General features: G+C 45.5%; 2 protein-coding genes across 2 annotated transcripts in view; one reads left to right on the forward strand and one right to left on the reverse strand.

Moving 5' to 3' along the window:
- Window positions 1-23919, forward strand: part of LOC135203911 (rRNA methyltransferase 2, mitochondrial-like) — a 218749-nt gene that overhangs the window by 91881 nt on the left and 102949 nt on the right. The window lies entirely within an intron of this gene.
- The window catches only part of LOC135204375 (ribosomal RNA large subunit methyltransferase E-like), a 59569-nt gene that overhangs the window by 23501 nt on the left and 12149 nt on the right, over window positions 1-23919 (reverse strand). Inside the window, exon 5 of the mRNA XM_064234601.1 lies at window positions 15393-15535. Within this exon, the coding sequence (XP_064090671.1) occupies window positions 15393-15535 (143 nt within the window). The remainder of the gene's footprint in view (window positions 1-15392; window positions 15536-23919) is intronic.

Genomic DNA, 23919 nt, shown 5'->3' on the forward strand with positions numbered 1-23919 from the left:
CCCGCAGGGTTGCCAGTGCGGTATCCTTCACTGCCGGCGCCTGGAAGAGAGGGCGTAGATTAGATTTAAGAATCACTTAAAACTAAAACTTAAAGTATAACATAAACTTAGATGCCTTAAGTTAAAGTGAATGATGAAAACTTAAGCACTAAAACAGAAGCGGAGCAGCTACCGGAGATGGAATACTTACCCCTTCTAAAAGCTGGCTCACCAGATCGTAACATATGGTACACGTCTCATGGTACCAGACCTGGATGTCCCCGTGCAGAGTCGCGCATGAGCATGGGACCGGCAAACTTCGTGTCCACATGGGTCCTGAAGTGTGGCGGCGCATCCCGGATGCTCACAGTTGGTGGTCTGTAAGTGGGAAGACACATGAGTATCTTAAAGAACATCACTTACAGGCTAAAGGACAGAAGAACTCCGTTGCGTGCCGGAGCTCGGAAAAATTTTGGGCATAACCCCCCCCTGCTTCGCCTGAATAGGCTATAATCCCGGAGAGATCCGGTAAGACACGTAAGGGAGGGGGGGGGGAAGGTTTAAGGTACTTAAGATAAACTTATAGTTAATCTAATAACACTTAAACCTAAAACTCAAACGAACCGGACCAAGTCCAGTGCGTAGCGGAGTGTAGTAACTCGGCAATACGGTAAGGTTAGCAGGGACCCACTGTATGTTCCGGTCCACTCTACTGGGGTGGACTAACATCTTTCCGCTGGATGCCAGGACTCCGATCATGAAAGGAGCCCTAGTAAGGTGGGAAAGAGCGAGAAGAAGACATACAGGCTCGAGCGAACACGGAGCGACAAGGAAGCAACGGATGGGGGGAAAGGCCAGTACCCCCCACCACATTACCACCCGGCCGGACCGAGAAGCCGGAGAGGTCGAGTCCAGTCTGGGTCTGTCCCGTCTCCCTGGCCCCTCCGCCTGGGGGGAGAGAGGGAAGCAGGCTCGGGTATGTGGAGCGAGCATGGGCAGACCGACCCACCCTCCCCCGACTCTATGGAAGAGCGGGAGGGGGGGGAAGGTGACTGGGCAGGCGTCTGGCTGACTCGTGATCGCGTAGTGACCACGAGGCGGTAAGACCAAAAACAAAACAAACTAAGCCTAGGACAAACCAACTGATCAGAGAGATGATATCGGGAAGCAACTGAACTGAAAAGCAGAGCATAAAGGCCCACTGGGCCAAAACCAACTGATCAGAGAGATGCTATAGGGAAGCAACCGAACTGATGAGCGGTAGTATAGGCTCAATGAGCCAGGACCTAGCTAAGCCAGACGCCTAACTAACCTAACCATACAAAAAACATGGTACAAATAAATAAATGAAAAGAAAAGAAAGAAAACAATATAGTAGGAGAAAAATCCAGGAGTGTACGACTAACCCGAAGGAAAGTCTACCACTCAAAGCTAGTCAGAGGCCGATACTAAGACCGGGACTAGGTCTTGGAAAAGAAGAAGCCTACATAAGGTAAAAGACATGCATGCATGACAACCTGAGTAGACAGTACCCAAAGTAAAACGGATAAATAATATAGAGCGTACATAGATAAGGGGATGTTCTAGGTATGGGAGACCAGGAACGAACCCACCATGAGGCAGAACAATGCTGCCATGCTTCCGACCCAGAGTACGTATTTATACCTAAAAAACGGCAAATACTGTCTCGGCCGGAAAAAACCAACTAACCATAATTACTGAGTACTTAACTTAGCTGCTGCGATAGCTGCACGCTCCATTATAGATAAATCCAACGAAAGGACACAAAAAACACAGAGAGAAAAATAGCACGTGTGACTCGTGTGCGCTAACTGAAAAGGATGGCCACTAGAGGCGCAGCAGTCGGCAGCATGGGATGGAGTAGTAGTAGTACGAGCTGCTCACTCTGTGGGTCGGCTCTCCTCTTGGAGGGTTTTTGTAGTGGGAGATTTCTATTGGCATTTGGCTCGTGGTAGTGGTCTCACTCGCCTAGTGTTCATACCGACACCCTTTTGGAGGGTGAGCGAGTCAGTTATACTGACCTTTTTCTTTATTTTATTTATTCTCTGGTATGTGTTAGTACATTTACCCTAGAAATAATAGATTAAAGGAGGATATTTCGCGCAGCGACACGAGCTGAGCCCAGAAATGACGTCATAAGTTATGTCATTATATCTTCGAAAGACGATCCTCTGGGTTTACTGGCGATGTCTACAAGAAGTCGGTGTTACTCTTATAATTACCAGAATTATGCAACTTTCGTAATACAGAAGACAGTCAAATATTAGGTAGGGATGTAAGATACCCTGTGACAAAGTGTATTCTTTGTCAGGTACGTTGATAAAATCTTATTCTGGAAAAACACTGGGATACTGGCTGTGAATCTCATAGTAATTACTGTATAGTATTTTCATATTTTATCATTCACGACTTTAAAATAAAACATTTCTTTTTCCATGATAGAAAAAAAAAACAATTAAAATAAGCAGGTATAAAGCACTTTTAAAGGTTTTTTGGGGGGTTTGAACAATCATAATATCACAGTTTTATAAAGTAAATTGTATATTTTCTAACTACTATACAAACCTGAGGTCCTTCACATTAGGAATTACTTTACAGCAAAGCTGGAAATTGGCTGTTAAATTCTTGAACAAGCCAGGTTTCAGATTAGAGGGGTGGCATGAGGTGGATATAAATGTAAAGGATCTCAGGTTTGTATAATTAGGAAAAATACAATTTACATACTTGAAAAAAATTGTGATTTGTTCCTACACGCTATACAAACCCTCGGTCCTTTACCTTAGGAAGACTCACCGATTAGTGGGAGGAATCTGAGTGAGCTTCTTGAACTGACTGGAGTTCAGTATGATTATATATTATTTACCAGTTTAGTCAGAGTTATTTTATTTTTATTGTTATTAGTATTATTTTCTGCATTGTCAAAATATGGTGGATGTCCTATGTATGGGCAGCATATGGTTGATTTTAGAAGGTGCCTACAGGCAATCCCGGGTCTACGACGGGGGGGTTCCATTTTTGAGATACGTCGTAAGCCGGAAAATCATAAAAAATTCTAAGAAAACCTTACTTATAATGCCTTGGCTATATTAAAAACTTTATCAACTGCATTTTCATAGCATTTTTCATTAAAAAAACCTTCAAATATTGATTACTATTTTGCATTTTTGGAGTTATATTTCTTCTGTCAGATCGGCATCGTAACCCTGGAAAATGCGTCGTAAACCTGGAAATAATTTCTGATAAATATAATTGAAAAGCATTGTAACCTCGGAATGTCATCAGCTGAACCCATCGTAGGCCAGGGACTGCCTGTATTGATGTATTTAAGTTGTGTTGTGATGTCATAGGATGTGACATCATAGAAGACAAGATGGTGTCAGCATCTGGTGAATGTAAACAATAACATGGGCAGGAAATACGTGTGTGGGTTGTTTGGTTGGTAGGAGAGAGCTCTTCGGATAGGAGTTTTTGGGTTGAAAGTCTTGTTGTGGTGTTGTTCGAAGGTTTAAGCTGGAGTATACTGGGATAAGAGAATGTGTACAGGTGGGTAGATTGCACATTTGTGTTCTAAAGGAAAGATTAAGCTAGGAAAATAATCAAACTGGTAGCAGAGCGTGGTTGATCAAAGAGGGCTGGATCCGACAGTGAACAAAGGGAGACTAGGTGGAAAAGGGAATGTCCAAGATTTACCGGGATACAAGAAGAGTACCAAGGATGGAGAGGTCAAGTCAAAGAATGGATGGCTAGTTGTTGTTTGGAGAAGATACAAAATACCCGGCGATAGAGATAAGAATGAGCTCAAAAGGGAAAGTCCAAGAACTAACAAAAGGATTAGATAGAGATAAACTTAAGGCTACAGGGAGTCCAAAGATAATCCTAGCCAAACTAGATAAAGCCTATCTGAAAGACATGCTAATGGAGAATCACAGTAGAATAAAAAACTATTTTCAAATGAGAAGAGAATCCAGTGAAAAGATGAGGGACTTTTTAATTAGGTATGAAAAGGCAGCATCCGAGTGTGACAAGAGCAATGGGGAAAAGCACACTTGAAGGGGAAGTCAAGGGTTATCATGTATAGGAGCAAATAAATCTAACGAAAAAGAGCTTGTGGTCAGGGAAAGTCAGAATACGAAACAGTGTCTCAAACAATGAAAAGACTATTTGAGGGATTAAGGAATAAAGAAGAATTGGAATGGTAGGGGTTAGAAGGCAACGTGAGTTCTAGGAGAGGGAGGGAAAACCAGAGATATCAGGGAAGATGGAACAGAGGTAGGGGTGCAAGAAATCCTTTAAACAAAGAAGGGAAAGTAACACTATGTGCAATATGCAGCTCGGAATGGCATTGGGCTAGGGATTGTCCTTAGAATTTTCATGATAGGAAGAAAACAGGAACAAAACAAGGAGGAAATAAGCAGAAAACAGAAACTGGGCCAGAAGAAGAAGAAGAAGTTTATGTCGGAGAACTTAGTAAAATAGAGGAAGAGTTGTGGGAAGTGGTTGATGCAATTTTAGACACAGGGTGTACATCGACAGTTTGCGGGGAATTGGTGACTAGGCACGCATTGTCATGGATTTGGTCAGGAGAAGTTGATGAGAATGAAGGATACTAGGACAGAGTCTAATAAAGTGTTTAATTTTGGTGAGACCTTATTAGTCAAAAGGAGTAATGGAAATACCAGTGATATTGAATAACAATAAGTTTTATTTGAAGATAGAAATTCTGCAGGGAAATGGGTGTGACCATAAATTTGAAAGAAAATTGTTTCATAATAGAAGTATTGGGGGAATGAAGGTAAAGTTAAGAGGAGACAAACAGGGTCATTTAAGAGTACCTATAAGGAAGAAGGTAGAAGAATTATTACTGGAGGGTTGGAAGGGAAAGAGTCTGAGGGAACTAAGAGCACAATGAAGAAATTACATTTACAGTTTGGTCACGGGAGTGGAGATAAAATATGGAAGCTAACAGAGGAAGCACAATGGAATGATTGGTTAATAGACAAAGAAAAGGAGGAAATAAAAAAGTTACTAATAGACCTGATTGGAAATTGTGAGATATTTAAAAGATACAAAAGAAATCCAGCTAAACCAGTAGTAGGATTTTCTTGGTAAAACGTTTAATGAAGTTGTAGCAATGGAAGTGGGTGAGATAGAAGGGAGAGAGTTCTTGGTAATGGTGGATATGGCAATGAGGTATTTTCAGGCTTATTGGTGGATAAAAAGATAAAACCAGAAACTATAATAAAGACACTTTTTGATGGCTGGTTTGCTAAATTTGGAGCACCTTCCAAAATATTGTCAGACAATGGGGGGGAATTCCAAAATGAGAAAGTAAGGAGGATGGCAGAAAGATGGAACATTAAAGTATTAGCTACAGCATCAGAATTTCCATGGAGCAACGGATTATGTGAAAAGACTGTAGGAATGATCAAGGGAAGTGTAATGAGGAAGTAGATTGGTCCATAGCATTGAAATGGATAGTGAGTGCTAGGAACTGCTTAATGAATAATGGAGATTTCTCTCCTAACAATTAGTATTTGAAAATGGAAAAAATCCCTTCCTGCCTAACCTAATGGGAGAAGAGGGTTCAAGTCTTGCGAGCAGAGAGAGAGGGATGGAAGAGAGTGTGGTAAGGGACACACTGAATGCAATGCACAAGGTCAGAGAAGCGTTTATAAAAAATGAGTCATGTAATAAAATAAGAATTGCGTTAAATAAAAACATCAGAGAACATAAATTTGAAAAAGCAGTGGTGGGAGATGAGGTATTCTATAAGAGGGAAAATGAAATGAATGGAGAGGAATTGCACTACTGAATGGAGAGGAATTGCTCAGGTAGTGGGAGTATCAGGAAAAACAGTAGTAGTTAAACATGGGGATTCTTTAGGAGAAGTAGCTAGAATACATGTTACTAGGATTCAAAGACTTTCACCAGAAAAAGAAAAGATATCTGCTAGAATAAATAATTCACATGTGAAAGGTAGTTCTGAGAGCCCAATGAAGGAATGTAGATAGGCAGGAAGGAGAGGAGATGATAGTGGGCTGGAGAAAGAATGCAGGCACAGAAGAGGCTATAGAAAGAGATGTGGTAGAGGAAACAATGGAAGATGACAGGGAAAGTGAGTTAATAGAAGAGATACGAAAATTCAAAAAGGGAAATAGTGTTACAGCTGTCAACAATGATACAGGACAAGTAGAAGAATGGACTATATTAAGTCTTGCAGGAAAAAGATCAAGCAAATCATGGGCAGATTTGTACAATGTAGAAGACTCGCAGTCAGGTGACCAGAGGTGGGTTAACTTGAGGGATTATAGTTGGAAAGAAAGAATTGCAGATGAAGAGGTGTTGTTGCTAGGATTTGAAAATAGAAGCATAATGGAAGCTTCTAAAGAAAAGAACTTCAAAGTTGGAGAGGAAAAAAGAAAACAAGGTATATATGGGTATATGAGGAGGTAAATGATGTTGGACCATAAGCTATATCTACAAGATGGATAGTAACTGAAATGATAAAAGGGAGGGAAAGGAAATGTAAAGCAAGATTGGTAGCTAGAGGGTTTGAAGAATTGATGGCAGAATGGGAAAAATGATATTGTTAAACTACAATAAAGTTTTGTACATACTTACCTGGCAATATATACTTAGCTATAGTCTCCGACGTTCCCGACAGAATTTCAAATCTCGCGGCACACGCGACAGGTAGGTTAGGTGGTCTACCTTACCCGCCGCTGGGTGGCGGATGTACGAACCACTCCCGTAAGCTTGTCAATTTTTCTCTTCCACCTGTCTCCTGAGGGGAGGCTGGGTGGGCCATTAATCGTATATATCTGCCAGGTAAGTATGTACAAAACTTTATTGTAGTTTAACATATCATTTTTGTACATGAACTTCCCTGACAGATATATACTTAGCTGATTGGCACCCTTGGTGGAGGGTAAGAGACAGCTCAATAATACAGGTAAGACGGGAAACAACTAATGTTGTAGGATATAAAAACCTTGGTTCTCACCTTTTCAGGATGAAGACTTCATAGATACTATCTCTGAGTCTGCATTGCCTGGAGAGCTACAGCTAGGACGTGACCTGATGCTGAAAGACTCTCGGATCTACCACTGGGATATGTGATCCCCTATTGTGGTAGAATCCAAGTCGGATGCTGTTAGAGGGACCTTGTCCGCTTACCTAACAGATCCTTACCACACCTCTGCAAGGAGCCAAAACCCACCAGACCACCTAACCAAAATACAAAGGGTTAATATTACGACAAAAAGAGGTGCCTCCTGCAACCTCTTTCAGACAACCAAAAAACAACAATATAAAATATAGGGAATATATATATTTCACAGGATAAGTTTCAGCTCCCTGCCCCAGCACCGAATCCGCCGATACGAAAGGACCCAAGGCGAAGCATTTATCATATGTGATTTTTACATCACGTAGGTAGTGGTTTGCGAAAACCGATTGGCATCTCCAAAAAGTCGCCTCCATCAAGTTCCGCACAGACATATTTTTTTCTGAATGTAAGCGAACGTTGCGATGGCTCTCACCTCGTGAGCTTTCACTTTCAGTAGTCTAAAATGTTCTTCCTTACAGGCAACATGTGCCTCTGTAATAAGGCTTCTCAGAAAAAAGGAAAGAGCATTCTTCGACATGGGCCGAGTGGGTCCTTTACGGAGCACCAAAGCACATCTTGATTAGCCTTAAGTTGTTCCTTCCTCTTATGGAAATACTTCATAATTCTCATAGGGCAAAGAGTTCTTTCAGGCTCTTCCCCTACTAGAAAAGATAAACTACGAACTTCAAAGCTCCTGGGCCAAGGGCGTGATGGGTTTTCATTCTTTGCAAGGAAACTGGAAGAAACGAACACACTATAGAATCTTCCGTAAACCCTACATTGCCCTCAATAGCTTGGAGCTCACTCACTCTCTTAGCTGTAGCTAGGGCCAAAGGAAGATAGCCATTCTTCGTCAGATCCTTGAAAGAGGCTAAGCCAGGAAGGTTCGAATCTAGACGATTCCAAGGAATTGTAGAACTACGTTCTAGGATTCCAGTTCGGTACTACATGAGGACGCTTTAATGTTTCAAATGATCTAATAAGATCATGCAGGTCCTTATCATCGGATATATTTAAGCCTCTATGCCGAAATACCGCCGCCAACATACTGCGGTATCCCTTAATAGTTGACACAACCAGATGACATTCTTCCTTGAGGAAAATAAGGAAATCCGCAATTTGGGTCACAGAGGTACTGGAAGAGGAAATGTTCTTCCTCTTGCACCAACGTCTGAAGACATCCCACTTTGACTGGTATACACGCAAGGTGGAAGGTCTCCTTGCTCTTGCGATTGCTTTAGCAGCTGTTGCTGAAAAGCCTTTCGCTCTGACCAAACTTTGGACAGTCTGAAACCAGTCAGACTGAGAGCGAGGAGATTTTGTGGTACCTGTCGAAGTGGGTTGTCTGAGTAGATCGCTCCTTAGCTGGGAGCGATCTTGGAAGGTCCACCAACCATTCCAGTACCTCTGTGAACCATTCTTGGGCCGGCCAAAAGGGAGCGATTAAGGTCATTCTCGGTTGAATCGGACTCTACGAACTTCTTGATGGTTAGCCCCAGGATCTTTAGAAGGGGGGAAACGCGTAGACGTCGAGTCCGTTCCAGTCTAGAAGAAGAGCATCTATTGCTACTGCCTCTGGATCCGATATCGGAGAGCAGTAAGGATCCAGCCTCTTGTTCTTTGACGTGGCAAAGAGGTCTATGTGTGGCCTGCCCCATAACTTCCACAGGCTCTGGCATACATCCAGATGAAGGGTCCACCCTCTGTGGGAAGGACCTGATCTTTCCTGCTGAGGAGATCTGCTCTTACATTCCTTTCTCCCTGCACAAACCTGGTGAGAAGCTTGATTCCTCTTTCTTCTGCCCACAGAAGAAGGTCTCTTGCTGTCTCGTACAGGGAGAAGGAATGCGTCCCCCCCTGTTTCCTGATATATGCCAGAGCTGTAGTGTTGTCCGCGTTGACCTGCACTACCGATCTTCTGACTTTGGACTCGAAAGCCTTCAGAGCCAACCACACAGCCATCAACTCCTTTCTGTTGATATGCCAGGCTACCTGGTCCCCCACCCAGGTACCTGGACACTCGCTGGTTCCCAGAGTTGCACACCCCACCCCATGTCCGACGCGTCGGAGAACAACACCAGGTTGGGGGTCTGTGATTGAAGAGACAGTCCCTTCGCAAAGAGGTTGGGATCTGTCCACCCATAAGAGATGTTTCTTGATGTCCTGGGATAACGACAGGGAGAACGTCAAATCCTGAGAACGACGACTCCAATTCCGATGAAGAAAGAATTGGAGCGGTCTCAGGTGCAACCTTCCTAGGGAAACGAATTGCTCCAGAGAGGAGAGCGTCCCAGCAGACTCATCCACTCCCTCACTGTGCATACTTCTTTCCCTAAGAAGGTTGTTACTCTCTCGAATCCTCGGGCCTATCCTAGCCTTTCCTGCGAGGGAAAAAGCCCGAAAACTCAGAGAGTTCATCTGTATCCCGAGATACACACACTCTTGCTCGGGAATTAGTGATGACTTCTTGAAATTGACTAGAAGTCCCAAAGCCTTCGTCAATTCTAAAGTTACTTGTAAGTCCTTCAAACAACGATCTTCTGAATTGGCCCTTATTAGCCAATCGTCGAGGTACATGGATATCCTCACCCCTTTCAAATGAAGCCATTGAGCCACATTCCTCAAAATCCCCGTGAACACTTGAGGGGCCGTCGAGAGGCCGAACACAGAGCCCTGAACTGAAAAATTTTCCCCCATCATGAATCTGAGAAACTTCCTCGAGGAAGGATGGATCGGTACGTGGAAGTAAGCGTCCTGTAAATCCAAGGAAACCATCCAGTCCCCTGGACGAAGTGCTGCCAGCACTGATGAAGGCGTTTCCATCGTGAACTTCTTCTTTTCTACGAAGAAGTTCAGGGCGCTTACATCCAACACCGGTCTCCATCCCCCTGAGGACTTCGGAACTAGGAAAAGGCGGTTGGGTTGTAGAAGCCCGATGAATGATGGTCTGTCACTAGTTCGATAGCCCCCTTCTCCAGCATCTGATCTACTGCTAGATGGAGAGCTTGATTCATGATGGGGTCTCTGTACCTGGCCGTCAGTTCCCTTGGGATGGTCGTCAAGGGAGGTCTTTCGACGAAAGGGATGAGGTAACCTCTCCTCAAAATAGAAAGGGTCCAAGGATCCGCCCCTTTTTGGGCCCAGACTTCTGCAAACTCTAAGAGTCTGGCGCCCACCGTTGTTTGAAGGACTTGCAAGTTATTTGGGGCTTTAACAGACTTGGCGAAAGTCTTACCCCTTCTTGAAGGTCTACGACCTCTAAACGTAGAGGTTCTTGATGAAGATGCCCCTCGAAAGGGTTCTCGAACACTTGCCTTTTCCTTCTTAGCCTTGGTAGGGAAGGAAGGGCGAGGTTTTCTTGCCGACTGTGCCAAAAGGTCCTGGGTGGCTTTGGCCGAAAGTGACTCGAAATGTCCTGCACTCGATGTTTCGGGAACAACTGAGTAGGACAGAGGAGCAAACAGCAAAGAAGACCTCTGAGCATGGGAGACCGACTTCGTCAAGAAGGAACAATAAACCGACCTCTCTTCACGATCCCGGCCCCATAAAGGGAGGCGATTTCACTCGCTCCGTCTCTTACCGACTTGTCCATACAAGACAAGACACACATAAGATCTTCTGGCGAAATTGACTCTGGCACTTCAATTTCTTGGCTAGGACTCCAACGACCAATCAAGGAAGTTAAATACTTCTAGCACTCTAAACATACCTTTGAGCAAATGATCCAATTCATTCATTGCCCAAGTCGTCTTAGCAGAGTTAAGGGCAGTTCTCCTTGTCGAATCTACCAGCGCCGAAAAAATCCGAATCAGCCGAAGACGGTAGACCAATCCTAAGGGCTCTCCTGTTTCGTACCAGAAACCACGCGTCCTGATAACTTCGAAGGAGGAAAAGCGAACATCGTTTTCCCACCGATTCTTCTTTGGAAGCCATCCAGGAACCAAAAAACTCCTCAGTGCCTTCTTCATAGAAAGAGTTGGCTTCATCCTCACACAAGAAGAACTCTTCGCTATCTTCGCCGTTGAAAAAAGTGAGCGAGGAGGAGGTAGGAGCCGTAGAGTAAGGGAATCCCCAAAAACTTGTAAAAGTAGCTCTGTAAGCTTCTTGTAAGAAGAGACAGCAGCAGAAGTGTTCGTTCCTCATCCGAACCTTCTAGGACGTCTTGTCGAGGCGAGCGCGGAAGATCCTTAGGTGACGAAGGGATCCTAGCATGGAGTTGAGGCGAGAGGTTGGAGAACGCCCTCTCTTAGAAGAGTTCACATCCACTGGAGAACAATGAGAAGATCTGGGATGTCTACGATGAGACTCCCTCTTGGAGGTATACGGAATCTCAGCCGAAGGAGAGGTAGGGCTCCTACTCCGAGAATCCTCGGAAATATCCACAGGGCGCTTACGAGGAGGCGAGCGCCTACTATACTCTATGTGGCCTATCCTGAGGCGAGCGGCTGCCAGGAGAAGAGCGCCTATCGAGAGCAGAGCGCTTGCGCGGCTCTCCATACCTGTCCAGTTGCGTACGATCAACGGAAGTTCGACTGGAAGGCGAAATGCGCCTACTAGGAGAAAGGCTGCTTGCGAGACTCTTGACGTCTAACAAGAGGGTAACATTCAGGAGAAGGGCGCTTCAAAACTAACGAGCGCCTACTTGGAGAAGGGCGCTTCCGGGATTCCTGGTGCCTACCAAGAGACAAACGGTCAGGAGAAGTGCGCCTAGAAGCGGGAGAGCGCCTACACGGAGAAGGGCGCTTGAAAGACTCTTGTTGTCTGCCCCTAGGAGAATAATCAGGAGTATGACGCCTTAAAAAAGAGACGAGCGCCTACTAGGAGATCTATGTGCAGTAGGCTCTTGGCGCCTACCTTGCGGGGAGCGGCTAACAGTAGGCCGTCTATCATGCACACGACTCCTACCAGACTCTAGATGCCTGTCAGGAGAGAAGTCACGATCCGACACTCGAGGAGAGTGACATCTGGAAGAAGAACGCCTACTTGTAAAAGCGCCTTCTAGAATCTTGAGGCTGCTGAGGAGAAGTCTCACGCGAGGGAGTTGAAGAAATCGCGTGATGAGCAGGTGCAGTGCGCTTACCGGAAGCGGGAATCCAATCTGGAGAAAAAACTTCTTTCTCCATAGAGCGTCCTACCGATGTTTGGCGCCTTGAAATCGAAAGAGAGCCAGGCGAGCGAGGGCGCGAGAGCGCGAGCGAGGGGCGCTCACGCGAGCCCCCACCTTCATACGAAACCTCCCCATATGAAGGAGAACGATCCTCTGAAGAGCGGCGCCTAGATCTCTTGCATCGGAAGAGAAACGTCTTTCTTCCTAGTGATCTAACTGCTAGAGAGTATGCTAGCGCCGTGATCTGAGCTTGAAGTCCGCGAGTACTCTCGTAGGAGAATCTTCTTGTTCTTCTCGGAAGCAGGCGCCGAGCGCGGAGCGCGAGAAGAAGAACGATCACAGGATTTCTTGGGTTTCTTCGCCTCCACCGACGATTCTTCCGGGAAAACCTCCGGACTAGAAGCCAAAGGACTGCAGGGAGCCTTCCAAGCCCTCTTCAACGGGCGCGACGCATCCGGGGAGTTCCAACCTCTCTTCGGAGAGGGAGACGACGAAGAGGAGAAGCATTGGCGTAGGAGCTCCTTCTTGTAGCGATCCGAGGCAGCCTGGGAGCGTACTTCAGGATCTGCCGAGGGGACGCCTGACCGGTGGGGGCTCTCCCTAGCCCTCCTGCGGCTTTCGACTTTCCTACTCCACTGGAACTGGGAATCTGGAAGAGGTCTAGGCCTAGAGGCACTAAGGAGCCGGTCAGACGCACCCTCCACAACACTGGGGACACTGCACTTATCACTAACACTCTCCTTACCTTCCAACTGACGAATCTTCTGATCCATAGCACGATTCGTGGCTTTCAGAGCTGCCGCCTCCGAAGGCGAATCTTCGGCTTCGGTGCGGGGAGCCGGGGCTGCAACTTGGAAAGAAGGTTCTAATTCTACGTTAGTACTATTAGGATCCACATCCAACTCACTCATTCTAGATCTGCTAGAACTTCTAGAGGAAGCCTTACGCACTCTATCACGTTCCAACTTCCTAACATAAGAGAGAGCCTTATATTCTTCTTCATTCATTCCTTACATTCACTACAAGGGTTAGCAAAAGAACATTCATTCCCCCTGCATTTCATGCAAACCGTGTGGGGGTCTACCGAAGCTTTCGGCAACCTCACCTTACATCCTTCATTCACGCAAACCCTAAACAAAACCGAAGTTTTAACTACCGAATCTAGATCAGACATCGTTAAGGAAAATCAAACTCAAAATCAAACCGGTCCACAATCAGCGTATGCCAAGCCAAACAAAGCGAATACGTCACCAAAAGAAGTCCAAATTAACTCCAGGCAAGCGAGAATCGAAAAACTATCGAGAGGAACCGACAACAGTTGTTATCGTTCCCGCGACAGAGAAAAATCTGACAAGCTTACGGGAGTGGTTCGTACATCCGCCACCCAGCGGCGGGTAAGGTAGACCACCTGACCTACCTGTCGCGTGTGCCACGAGATTTGAAATTCTGTCGGGAACGTCGGAGACTATAGCTAAGTATATATCTGTCAGGGAAGTTCATGTACAAAAAGACTCTCCCACATGCAATGCTTAAATTTTAAAATTTTGTCTGACCATAATAAAAGTGAAAGACTGGAATTGTTATACATTGGATGTCAAAACTGCACATTTACAAGGTGACGAGATACAAAGAGAAATATATTTAAAGCCACCTAGGGAAGATGGTTGGAGTGGATCATGGAAGTTGAAGTAAACTGTTTATGGTCTCAAGGACGCAGCAAAATTTTGCATGAGAGAGAGAAAATCAGACATCTTTTACTCTCAGTATGGGGCCCAACCTGGACTACATTATAAATATGCTGTAAATCGTTTTTGTCCTAAAAATCAGTATTTAGTCACATACACAATATGAAAAAATACAGTAATTAGTGAATAAATAGTGTTGATTTACAAAGAAAAAGCATATTAGTAATAATTTTAGATATGGTCAATACAAAAAATCTGCATATAAGAGAAGGTTCCCTGTGAAAAAGTGAATACATGTGTTCCACAAAAATCCATGGCAAAGTGGACCATGGAAATGTGAAACGTGTAAAACCGGGCTAGCACCGTAAACATGTAAAATCAAGGGAGCACTGTATTATTATTATTATTATTCAGTAGATGAAACCTATTCATATGGGACAATCCCACAGGGGCCACAGATTTGAAATCAAAGCTTCAGAAGAATATCGTGTTTGTTAGAAAGAAGTAAGAGGAAATACAGGGAAATACAGGAAAGAAGAGATCCACTTCCTAAATAATAAAAATAAATTAATAAATAGATATATATATAGATAAAAATATACTCAAATTCAAGAGGAATACACTGCATTTACCCTTGAATTTCTGCAGTTCCAACTGCACGGCATCCTCTGGGAGGCTGTTTTACAGTCCAACTGTGAGGAATAAAGCCCCTTTGGAACTGAGAAGTTTGACAACAAGGCACATTTACTGCATATTGGTTTTGTTTGTATGGTGTTTTTACATTACATGGAATGGGACCAACGGCTTTACGTGACTTCCAAATTACGTCGAGAGTGAACTTCTATCACCAAAACTACACATCTTTCACTCCTCAATGGAATGGCTGAGAATCAAACTCGTGGCCACCGAGGTGCTTACTGCATTTTGGTGCTGCTGTTCAATGAATCTGGTTGCTCTCAGAAGGTAAAGGGGATCAGGGATCAATTGTGAATTTGCAAGATTTCTGGTGAAATATACTACAACATTATGAAAAAGTGACAAAGAAGACCCTAAGTATATTTACTGGCAAATATATATATAATGTGCTGGGACATGGAGATGTATAATACATTTCCCCATCAAATCCCAAGTCGGACTATTCTCCCTGTATCTTGAGATAAGGTGTGAATGTTACCATAAACACTGCCATATATGTATATACGTAATCATCTATGACCTAGTCAAGTGATGAAAATGATTTCTTGCAAATATGTTCAAATATCATAGTGGAAAATAATTATCATACGATCCAAACCAGACATTTTCATATGCAATTACTGAGGGGATCAAAGGTCCCCCCCCCATCCCTAGGGGATTAAGAGCCTTAATTGTCTGAAAGTTCAACAGCCATTCCAGCTTGTATTTGCAAGCTAAATCCTATGTAAAGAACGAAGGTTTGTATTTTTGTGGGAACAAAAAATGCTAGAAAAAAGAAGTTATAGTTTATGTTTACCTTTCTACCATCGAGAATTTTTAGTATCTCCTGTTGAGTTTCAGGGTTTGTAAAATTTTTACCACTTAAAAATATAGCTCCAGGTAGCGGATGAATACCCAAGAGATCAATCCCTACAACCAGTCCTTGTTGTTTGCCTTTTACTGAAAAAAATCATTAGATATTTTAGCACATATTGAAGGAAAGGTATTCTGCATTTTTATTTACCGTAAAAGTTATAGCTTATTAATTTCCAATGAAGACTTAAGTCCATAACTCCTAAGGCATTAATAATTTCTAATGGGTAGCTAAATTGCATAACCCCAAGGGATAGCTGATCATCTTTATGTCAAAGTTCTCTAGTTATTCTGGAGGAATACCCCACCCACACTAAAATTATATTTTTATAATTAAATTTCACATATAATTACCAAGTAATTACTTAGCTATGGTTTCTACTTGCTTGGCAACCTTTAATTCAACAACTGAGTTAGTGCTTTGATAGTTTAGTGTACTGTTTGTGCCCTTATATCCATGAGAGGGGAGAGGGAGCTCAGATTCTGTACTAATTACTTGGTAAGCAGTATATATGGAAATTAATTTTAGTATAAAAATTCTTTTAATATAAGTAACTTACCAAGTACTGAATCCCACATTGATAGGGGGTAGGATGAATGGACATATTTTCCTTCAAAACATTAAGGTGTGATAATGACTTCGTGATAGAAAGGATGGTTAGCATTGCAACAATGCTTATTGTTTCCTTACCTGGTAAGAGAGCTACTGCAGATGAGTACTGACTCTGGTTGGTGCTCATCTCAACTTGTAGTGGAGTGGTGGTTGAGCCAAGGTTGCCTCTACATAAGTGGGAGTCTTGCAACACATGATAGGCCTGATTGCTGACAAGACATGTAAGTGCTCGTACCCTGGGTGAGGTACCAATAAAAACAACATCCAGACAAGACTGTCTCCTACACTTACAGATAACCGCTATCCTTTCATTAAGACTGGTGGGCATGGGCACTCCAGGTACAAAGTACAGGCAGTGAATCCCCCATATTCGCAGACTCACATAATCGCGGATTTCTCTCTGGATTATATACCCACATTATTTGCAGAAAATTTGCCTATTCACAGCAGTTTTCTATGAGAAATATCCACATAATTTCATCATAAAATGCATTTTCTGTGATAAAGTATTAAAAGAACATGGTATGAAAATTTTTAGGGCGGTTTTTCTTAAGTTTTAACAAGCACAATAAGCAGTTTTAAGTGTTTTTATAGGGGTTTCAACTATTTGCGGATTTTAGCTATTCGTGAGTGGAGGGAGGGTCTGGTACACATCCCCTGAGAATATGGGGGGGAACACTGCACAGGAAGTCCCCATTTATCTGTGATCCAGTTTTACAGCGTTTATCTAGTGAAAATGATAACTGGATTATCGGTGTCAATATGTGCCAATCCTGCTAATTGGCACCAGTCCCAGGTTATCATTGATAAATGCCCTAGGATTCTGCAATTTTCAAACACCGTTCCGACTTCTTTAAAGTAGTGATACACGAAGATTGATATGCATCTCCAAAAGGTCAACTGAAGAATGAATGAAAGAGACAAATTATGCTTGTTAGCAAGAGACGTAGCGACTGCTTGGACTTCATGTACTTTCACTTTGAACAAAGGTAGTGTCTTCCTGAATCTTAAGAATGTGCCTCAGAGATCAGGTCCCTTAGGAAGAATGACAATGCGTTCTTTGAAAGAGGGTGTGAAGGATTCTTGACAGGACACCAAAAGTTGCTGGAAAGCCTTCTGATCTTCTCTTAGGGCTCTGACTAGACAACGAACCCTTTCCTCTTCCTCCAGGCCAAGGATTTCCATTAAACTCTTTATGTAGAAGGAACGAGGCCAGGGCTTGGATAGGTCCTTGTTTTTGGCTTGGAAACCTAGGGTAAAAAAGCACACTATGTCTCCTTCACAGAAGCCTACCCTCATGTCAATAGCTTGCAGTTCACTTACTCGCTTGGCAGTCATCAAAGCTACAAGGAAGAGTGTCTTCCACGTGGAGGGTCTTTAGGGAACGGCGAACTCATGGGTTTTAAAAGAGGGTCCTAAAGAGCCACTTCAGCATGATGTCTAGGTTCCAGGAAACCCAGTCGGCCTTCTCCTGCCTAGAAAGTGTCGAATGGCTTGATGAGATCATCATGATCTGTGACACAAGCATGGGAGCTAGGCACAAGAGTCTGTGTGTTGATAGTAGGAAGAATGGGAATAGGAAAAAAGGTGGAAACAGGGAAGAAGGAATAGCAAGACTAAGATTCGAGTTAACCTTAGGGGAAGAATCTAGACTAACAGAAGCCCTATTCTTGGCCCTAGAGGCCACCTTTCTCTTTCTATCCCTTTCAAGTTTATTAAGGTGAGATTCAAGAACCTTCTGTTTTTTTCTCATCCCAATCATTGCACTCATCATAATTATCCTGCTTAGAACATACCTGCCCTCTACAATTGATGCACATAGTATGCAAATCATAACAACTTAGTCAATCTAGATCTACAGCCTTCGGTACAATTGCGAACACTAGAAGCACTCGAGTCAGGCATAACTAACTCAAAAGCTGCAAAAGCAACAATACTTCACTGAATTCCAGCGAGAATACTAAAAAACCGGTGAAACAAGTCTGCAGCAGGCTTGATGGTTTGATTGCATGAGCGACAAAAACAGAATGATGCCGTCAACGAAGTTATTACCACACACCCATTGAGTGGGGCGGGCGGCTTGTCACCTACACAAATAAAACTATGAAGCCCTAACGTGATTGTTAAATTAAAGGTTACTGCATAAGTTGAAACTATAGCTAAGTAATTACTCGGTAAGTTACTTATTGAAAATTACAATTTTACAATGCTTAACTCCTACATGGCACTATCTTCTTTTGAAATAATAGTTGTTCCTACACTATATACAAACCTTCCCGTCCTTTACTTAGGATAGATTGCAGCTAAGCTGAAACTACCGGCTAATACAATCTTTTATACAGAGGTAGTTAACTACCGGGCCGGTAGTTACCTGCCAGGTGGTGGGGAAGCACCGCCCACCCACCGACTCACTGAGTGGTCACTTTGATTACAGCCGGCAGCCATGAAAGACCTTCTCTTTCGCTCTCGCTGTCTTGTTGAATTATTAATCACATTCTTTTTTTGTTTTTTTTTCTTAAGGTAAAATGCAAGTATGAGCTGATGAGGCAGTTATGCGTTTCTGCCCTGGTGTCCCTGGCCAGAGGTGTGTTACTTTCATGAGCAGGATTGACAGACACTCTTTGTCCTTCTTGCAGAGGGCATTCCTGTACATCGGAATTCCCGTGAGAAGTGTCGTACCTGGTCTTCTGCCCAGTGGGTTGAGTACTGCCGGCAGCGAAGTAAAAAGAGGAAGAGGGATTCTTCGCCTTCGAGTTCTTCCTCAAAGACCATGTGACCCAGACCTTCTGCTTCCTCATCGGGGACCCGTCCTTCGGGACCTTCGGCGTCTCACTCCTCCAGGAGTGAAGCACATAAGAGCCATGAATTAACTCTTGGCGAGCCTTTGAAAGGGCGAGACCTGCCCATTTCCCCTGGTGAAACGGGGAGGCCTGGCCCTTCTAAGGATGTGCCCTGCCTATCAGTCCATGCTGTTGATGACGCCCTTTGTGTTTTGTGGCCTTCGCTGGGACTTCCTGGCCTGCCATCGAAGGAGAGGCTTTTGTCGGCGCTCACCTCTGGGGCTGCGTCTCCCTCCTTAGCCCTCCCCCTGTGGAGGTTCCTCTCAACGCTGGCCAGGATCTTCCTTGTATCTACCCACCTTCAGGGATGCAGGCCCTGCAGCTTCGCCTTGTCCCTCGATGGGGTCCTCGGACTCCTCCTGACACACCTTCTTTGAGAGCCAGCAGTGACTCTCATAGAGGCAGTAGAGACTCCTCTTAGAGATATGCTGATGCATGCTCTCCTTCGGTAACTGTTGGACCTTCGCTTGTAAGCTCCTCATCTTTGTGCGATGCTACGGCACGCACAAAGGAGCCTTTGCTGGATACACACTCCTCCTCAGTGCGCAATACTATGGGACGCACACAGGGGCTTTGCTAATCACATGCTCCCCTGCAGTGCGTGATGCGTTGGCACTACACAGACTTTGTCTCTCCCTCTTGGGGTCAACACGCATCCCCTTTCTACACCTATGTGTGCTGCTACTCATCAAAAACACCTTCCTGTTGCACGCCATTCATCTGCGAGCCTTGTAGCTCCTGCACAGTGTGCTCCGACAGCACGCGTGAATACGCATGCTTCCTCTCGACAGCGCTCACCTGTAGCGCATGTTGCCCAACGTGCTGCTTCACCTCCGCCTCATCAACAGCATAAGTGCTCACCAGTATGCGCCATTGCACGAACACACCAACACGTGTTTCCAGAGTATTCTTCTAAACACTCCCACAGGCGCTCTCAATCTCCCGCTTCACACGCCAGATGCACTTCTGCTTCAGAGTGCTCCTCTTCATCTTTCACATACACTCCAAGACGCTTTGTTACCTGTAGGGCATCATTGCTCTCCGGCGCATTCTAAAGCATGCCTTTCTAGGCGTTCTCCTGCGCGCCAATTGCCTACACGCACCAGCACATGCTCCTGCAGAATTGCACGCACCAGCACATGCTCCTGCAGAATTGCACGCACCAGCACATGCTCCTGCAGAATTGCACGCACCTGCCCAGTCGATGCCTCGTCTGAGTCTGAGTACCCGTTCTCGGAACTTCCATTGTCTGCTCCTCCTCCTCCGGAGGTCCCATCTCCACCTCGGGATCCTCATAACGCTGCAACCCAGCCTTCCCAAAGGCAGTCATATCAGCTTTCACTGTTGAGCAAAGGTCATCGCTCCCCGACTCGTCCTCGAGAATGGGGCCGCAAGCGGACCCCTTCTCCATCGCCTTCCAATGACCTATTCCCCTTAGGAAGTTGGGAGAGCAGTTACAGGGATTTACAATCCCCAAGCTGCCACGAGTGCTCCATGCCAGGAATGAGGCATGTTTGAGGCACATGCATCCTGTGACTCCTTACGAGTCCAGGTCTCCAACCTCTCAGGCTTCTCAGTCTCCTCAGGCTCGTTCCCTTGTGAAGAATTCCCGCATCTCGCCCATTGAATTCGAACCCAGCCGAGCTCCTCCTAACAGAGCTCCCAAAGGGCTTGTGAAGAGGGCTCCATCTCCCCTCTCGCCTCCAGCTTTGCCAAATGCAGACAGGCATCCTCCAACTCCACCTTCCCCCTTCTCGCAAGGGGCTGTCCAACAAGGGCATAAGGACCTTTGGAAGGCAGCGAAGATTCGCCCTCACGATTCCGAGCCTCCAAAGGTTTCTGTGGCTCTGGGGGCCTCGGCTCCCGGACCTTCTGTGTCCCTCATGAGGATCAACCAGAGACTTGGCCTTCTTCGATCTTGGACCCCTCTTATTCACACCTGGGTGCGTTAATGCAGAGGGAGGATGATCTTCCCGATGCAACCGACGATTCAGCTGGCTATCTTCTGGAGCCAGCTGCTCCAGCTGTTCCAGAAGATGCGGCAGCTGAAATCACCTTCCACGAGATCATTGGTCTCATCTGGAAGGTGAACAGCCTAGGAGAAGCTCCAACTACTTCTCCGAAAGTCTGTGCGTCAGCAGTCGACCTTCTTTGTTGCGCCCCTCGTGGTGCTCGGGCCCGGTTTGAGCTGCCCTTGTCATCCCTGACAAGGGAAGCTCTGACCAAGGTCAACAAACAGGTTTCAGCGAGGAAGGATTTGCTGCAGGCATCTCGGTCCTCCAAGTTACTCCCCTCTGCTTTTCAGAAGCAGAGGAAGTACTACGTAGCCCAGGAGGCTGAGCCTTCACCCTTGCCCGTAAACCCTACCATCACGTCATTGACGCCTGTAGTTTCACTCCAGGCCCTTCAGCATCGGACCTCGACACTCTCTTCCCAGGAGATGTCACTGCTTGAACAAACCCCGATGGCGGCTTTGCAAGCAGCTTCAAGGTTGGACTTTTGGGGCGGTACGGTGGGCTTTCTTGCCATCTCAAAAACTCCACAGCAGCCTGACAAGCAAGCTGACATGGCCCGTCAGCTCCATGACCTTGTTTTGTCAGGTGGTAAGGCTAGAGTCCTTAGTACACCTGCTTGCCAACCTTTGGGCCAACCTTGTTCTGAAGCGCAGAGACACTGTCGCATCCAGGCTTGATTGAGCTGTAGACCCTCAGGATGTGACCGGCCTGAGGAATGCCTCGCTTCGGGGATCCACTCTCTTTCCATCTTCAGATATGAACGAGGTAGTGGGAAACTTCATGAGAGTGAGCCAGGATTCTTTGCTGCATCACGCAGCATTTTTCCATTGGCCTCAACCTCCTACTGCTTCTGATCGACGTCGTCCTGGCTTTCCAACTAGGAGGGCTTCTCATCCTCCTGTCAAGGCTGATCCCTGTCCCACTACCTCCACCGCTTGGCGGCCGAGAGGTCAGCAGCCCTTTTCAACCAGAGGTGGTCGAGGGCGAGGCAAACGTGGCAAGAGGAAGAGAGGCCACCGTGACCAGTGAGGAGGGCCCTCGCCCCACTCTGCCATCTGTAGGGGGATGCCTGCAAGCCAGATGGACAAGGTGGAATTACCAACAGGCGGAGGATTGGACACTGACCGCACTCCGCCATGGTTATCACATCCCGTTCATCAATTCTCCCCCTCCTCTTATTCGACCCCAGAAGACGTCATCATCTTATCATCTGGGATTGACGAAGGATCTCGTCCTTTAGGCGGAAGTCCAGGAAATGCTGGGAGGTCCTCGACGAGTCTCTCGGCTTCTTTAGTCGACTCTTTTTTGTAAAGAAGGCGTCTGGAGGCTGGAGACCGGTCATTGACCTCTCAGCCCTGAACGAATTTGTTCAGCAAACCCCGTTCAGGATGGAGACCCCCAGCACAGTCAGACAGGCTATTCATCTCTTTGTGAGTACTGGTCCTTCAAAGAAGAGTGTTACAAGGAATACCATTTCACAATGGATTTGACAGGTGATTAGCCGTGCCCTCTCCCCTCCCTCTTCTCCACTTGCTAGTACTAGTCGAGTGAAGGCTCACAATGTGCATGGAGTGAGCACATCTCTTGCCTTCAGGAAGAATCTCTCTGTAACCCAGGTGATGGAAGCTGGCACATGGTCTCACCCTCCCACCTTCACCAGGTTCTACCTTCAAGACTGTACCCACAGCTACCTCGAAACAGCTGATCTTGGTCCTGTGGTAGTCGCTTTGCAAGTGGTTTAGCTGCCTCTGTGCCCTCAGAGGTCGGAAGTATCAAATCGAGGATCGAGGTTCCGTGTCAGGCTGGGGGTGAATGTGAGAGTATGACTGGCTTATTTTCTCTTACCTTTCGCCCTTACTTGGAGCCACAGCATCGAAACCGGTTCTCCGGCACTGATTTCAATACTGGTATGCATTCCATGTCCAACTAGTGGTTTTTCTGTAGACACACAGAAGTCAGTCTCCACACTCCTTTCCGAGGGGGAGTGTGATGGAACCCAACAAACCCGTTATGATTATATAGCCTGGTTTTGGTTGCCAGAGAGAGTTCTATGCTAACACCTTTGATATCCAGGCCGTCAGCCATCAGGTCGCATTTACCATGGCTCACTGGATGGAGGATCCACAACTCTGAGCTATAACCCCGGGTCCTGGTATTTTTCCCTAACCATACAAACCTGGAGTCCTTTACTTGCATGGTCCTGCCAAACACCCAACCCCTTGATATCAGGAGGGCGGTGCTTCCCAACTGCCGGGCAGGTAACTACCGGCCCGGTAGTTAGCTACCTCGATATAAAAAAATGTACTAGCCAGGATTTTCAGCTGCGCTACAATCTATCCTAAGTAAAGGAATCAAGGTTTGTACGGTTAGGGAAAAATACATTTTACTTTCAAAAAAGGGATTTTGACGGAGGAAAAATCTATTTCTGGGGAGAGACCTGTGTCGCCCGGTGAAAAGGTCCTTCTTAATACTTTTCTGATATAAATAATTTCCAAATATACCAGAGAAAGTTAAACCATTGGTATGCAGAGGTTACTACCCTCGCGCGAGCACCTCAAGGGCGTCGTGTATAAAGAAAGGGCGTGTGAAAGCCACTAAACACAGGTCATCTTCCAATTAGATTACTCCTTCGTCAACATATGAACACGGGATGTGCCGACACAACGGTCTCCACCACACCGCTCCGACTCACCCAGTCCCCGCCCGATGCGAGCGCCATCTTACATCCTTCTGTCATAGATTTCAGTAATGGCTTGGAAAGGAATGGGATGGGAAACAGGGTAGGGTTTCACCGGGCGACACAGGTCTCTCCCCAGAAATAGATTTCCTCCGTCAAATCCCTTTTCTGGGTCGACCTGTGTTCGCCGGTGAAAAAATACCAGAGAATGCTTTCAAGCTCATGAATCGAAATTAATTAAAAAAGGATAATGAAAAACATCAATTAATAGATCCATATCATTTAAGTAATAGTAGCATATAAACTTAATGTCTAAAGTTAAGAAT

This window comes from Macrobrachium nipponense, chromosome 44, assembly GCF_015104395.2.
Source record: "Macrobrachium nipponense isolate FS-2020 chromosome 44, ASM1510439v2, whole genome shotgun sequence".
NCBI lineage: Eukaryota > Metazoa > Arthropoda > Malacostraca > Decapoda > Palaemonidae > Macrobrachium > Macrobrachium nipponense.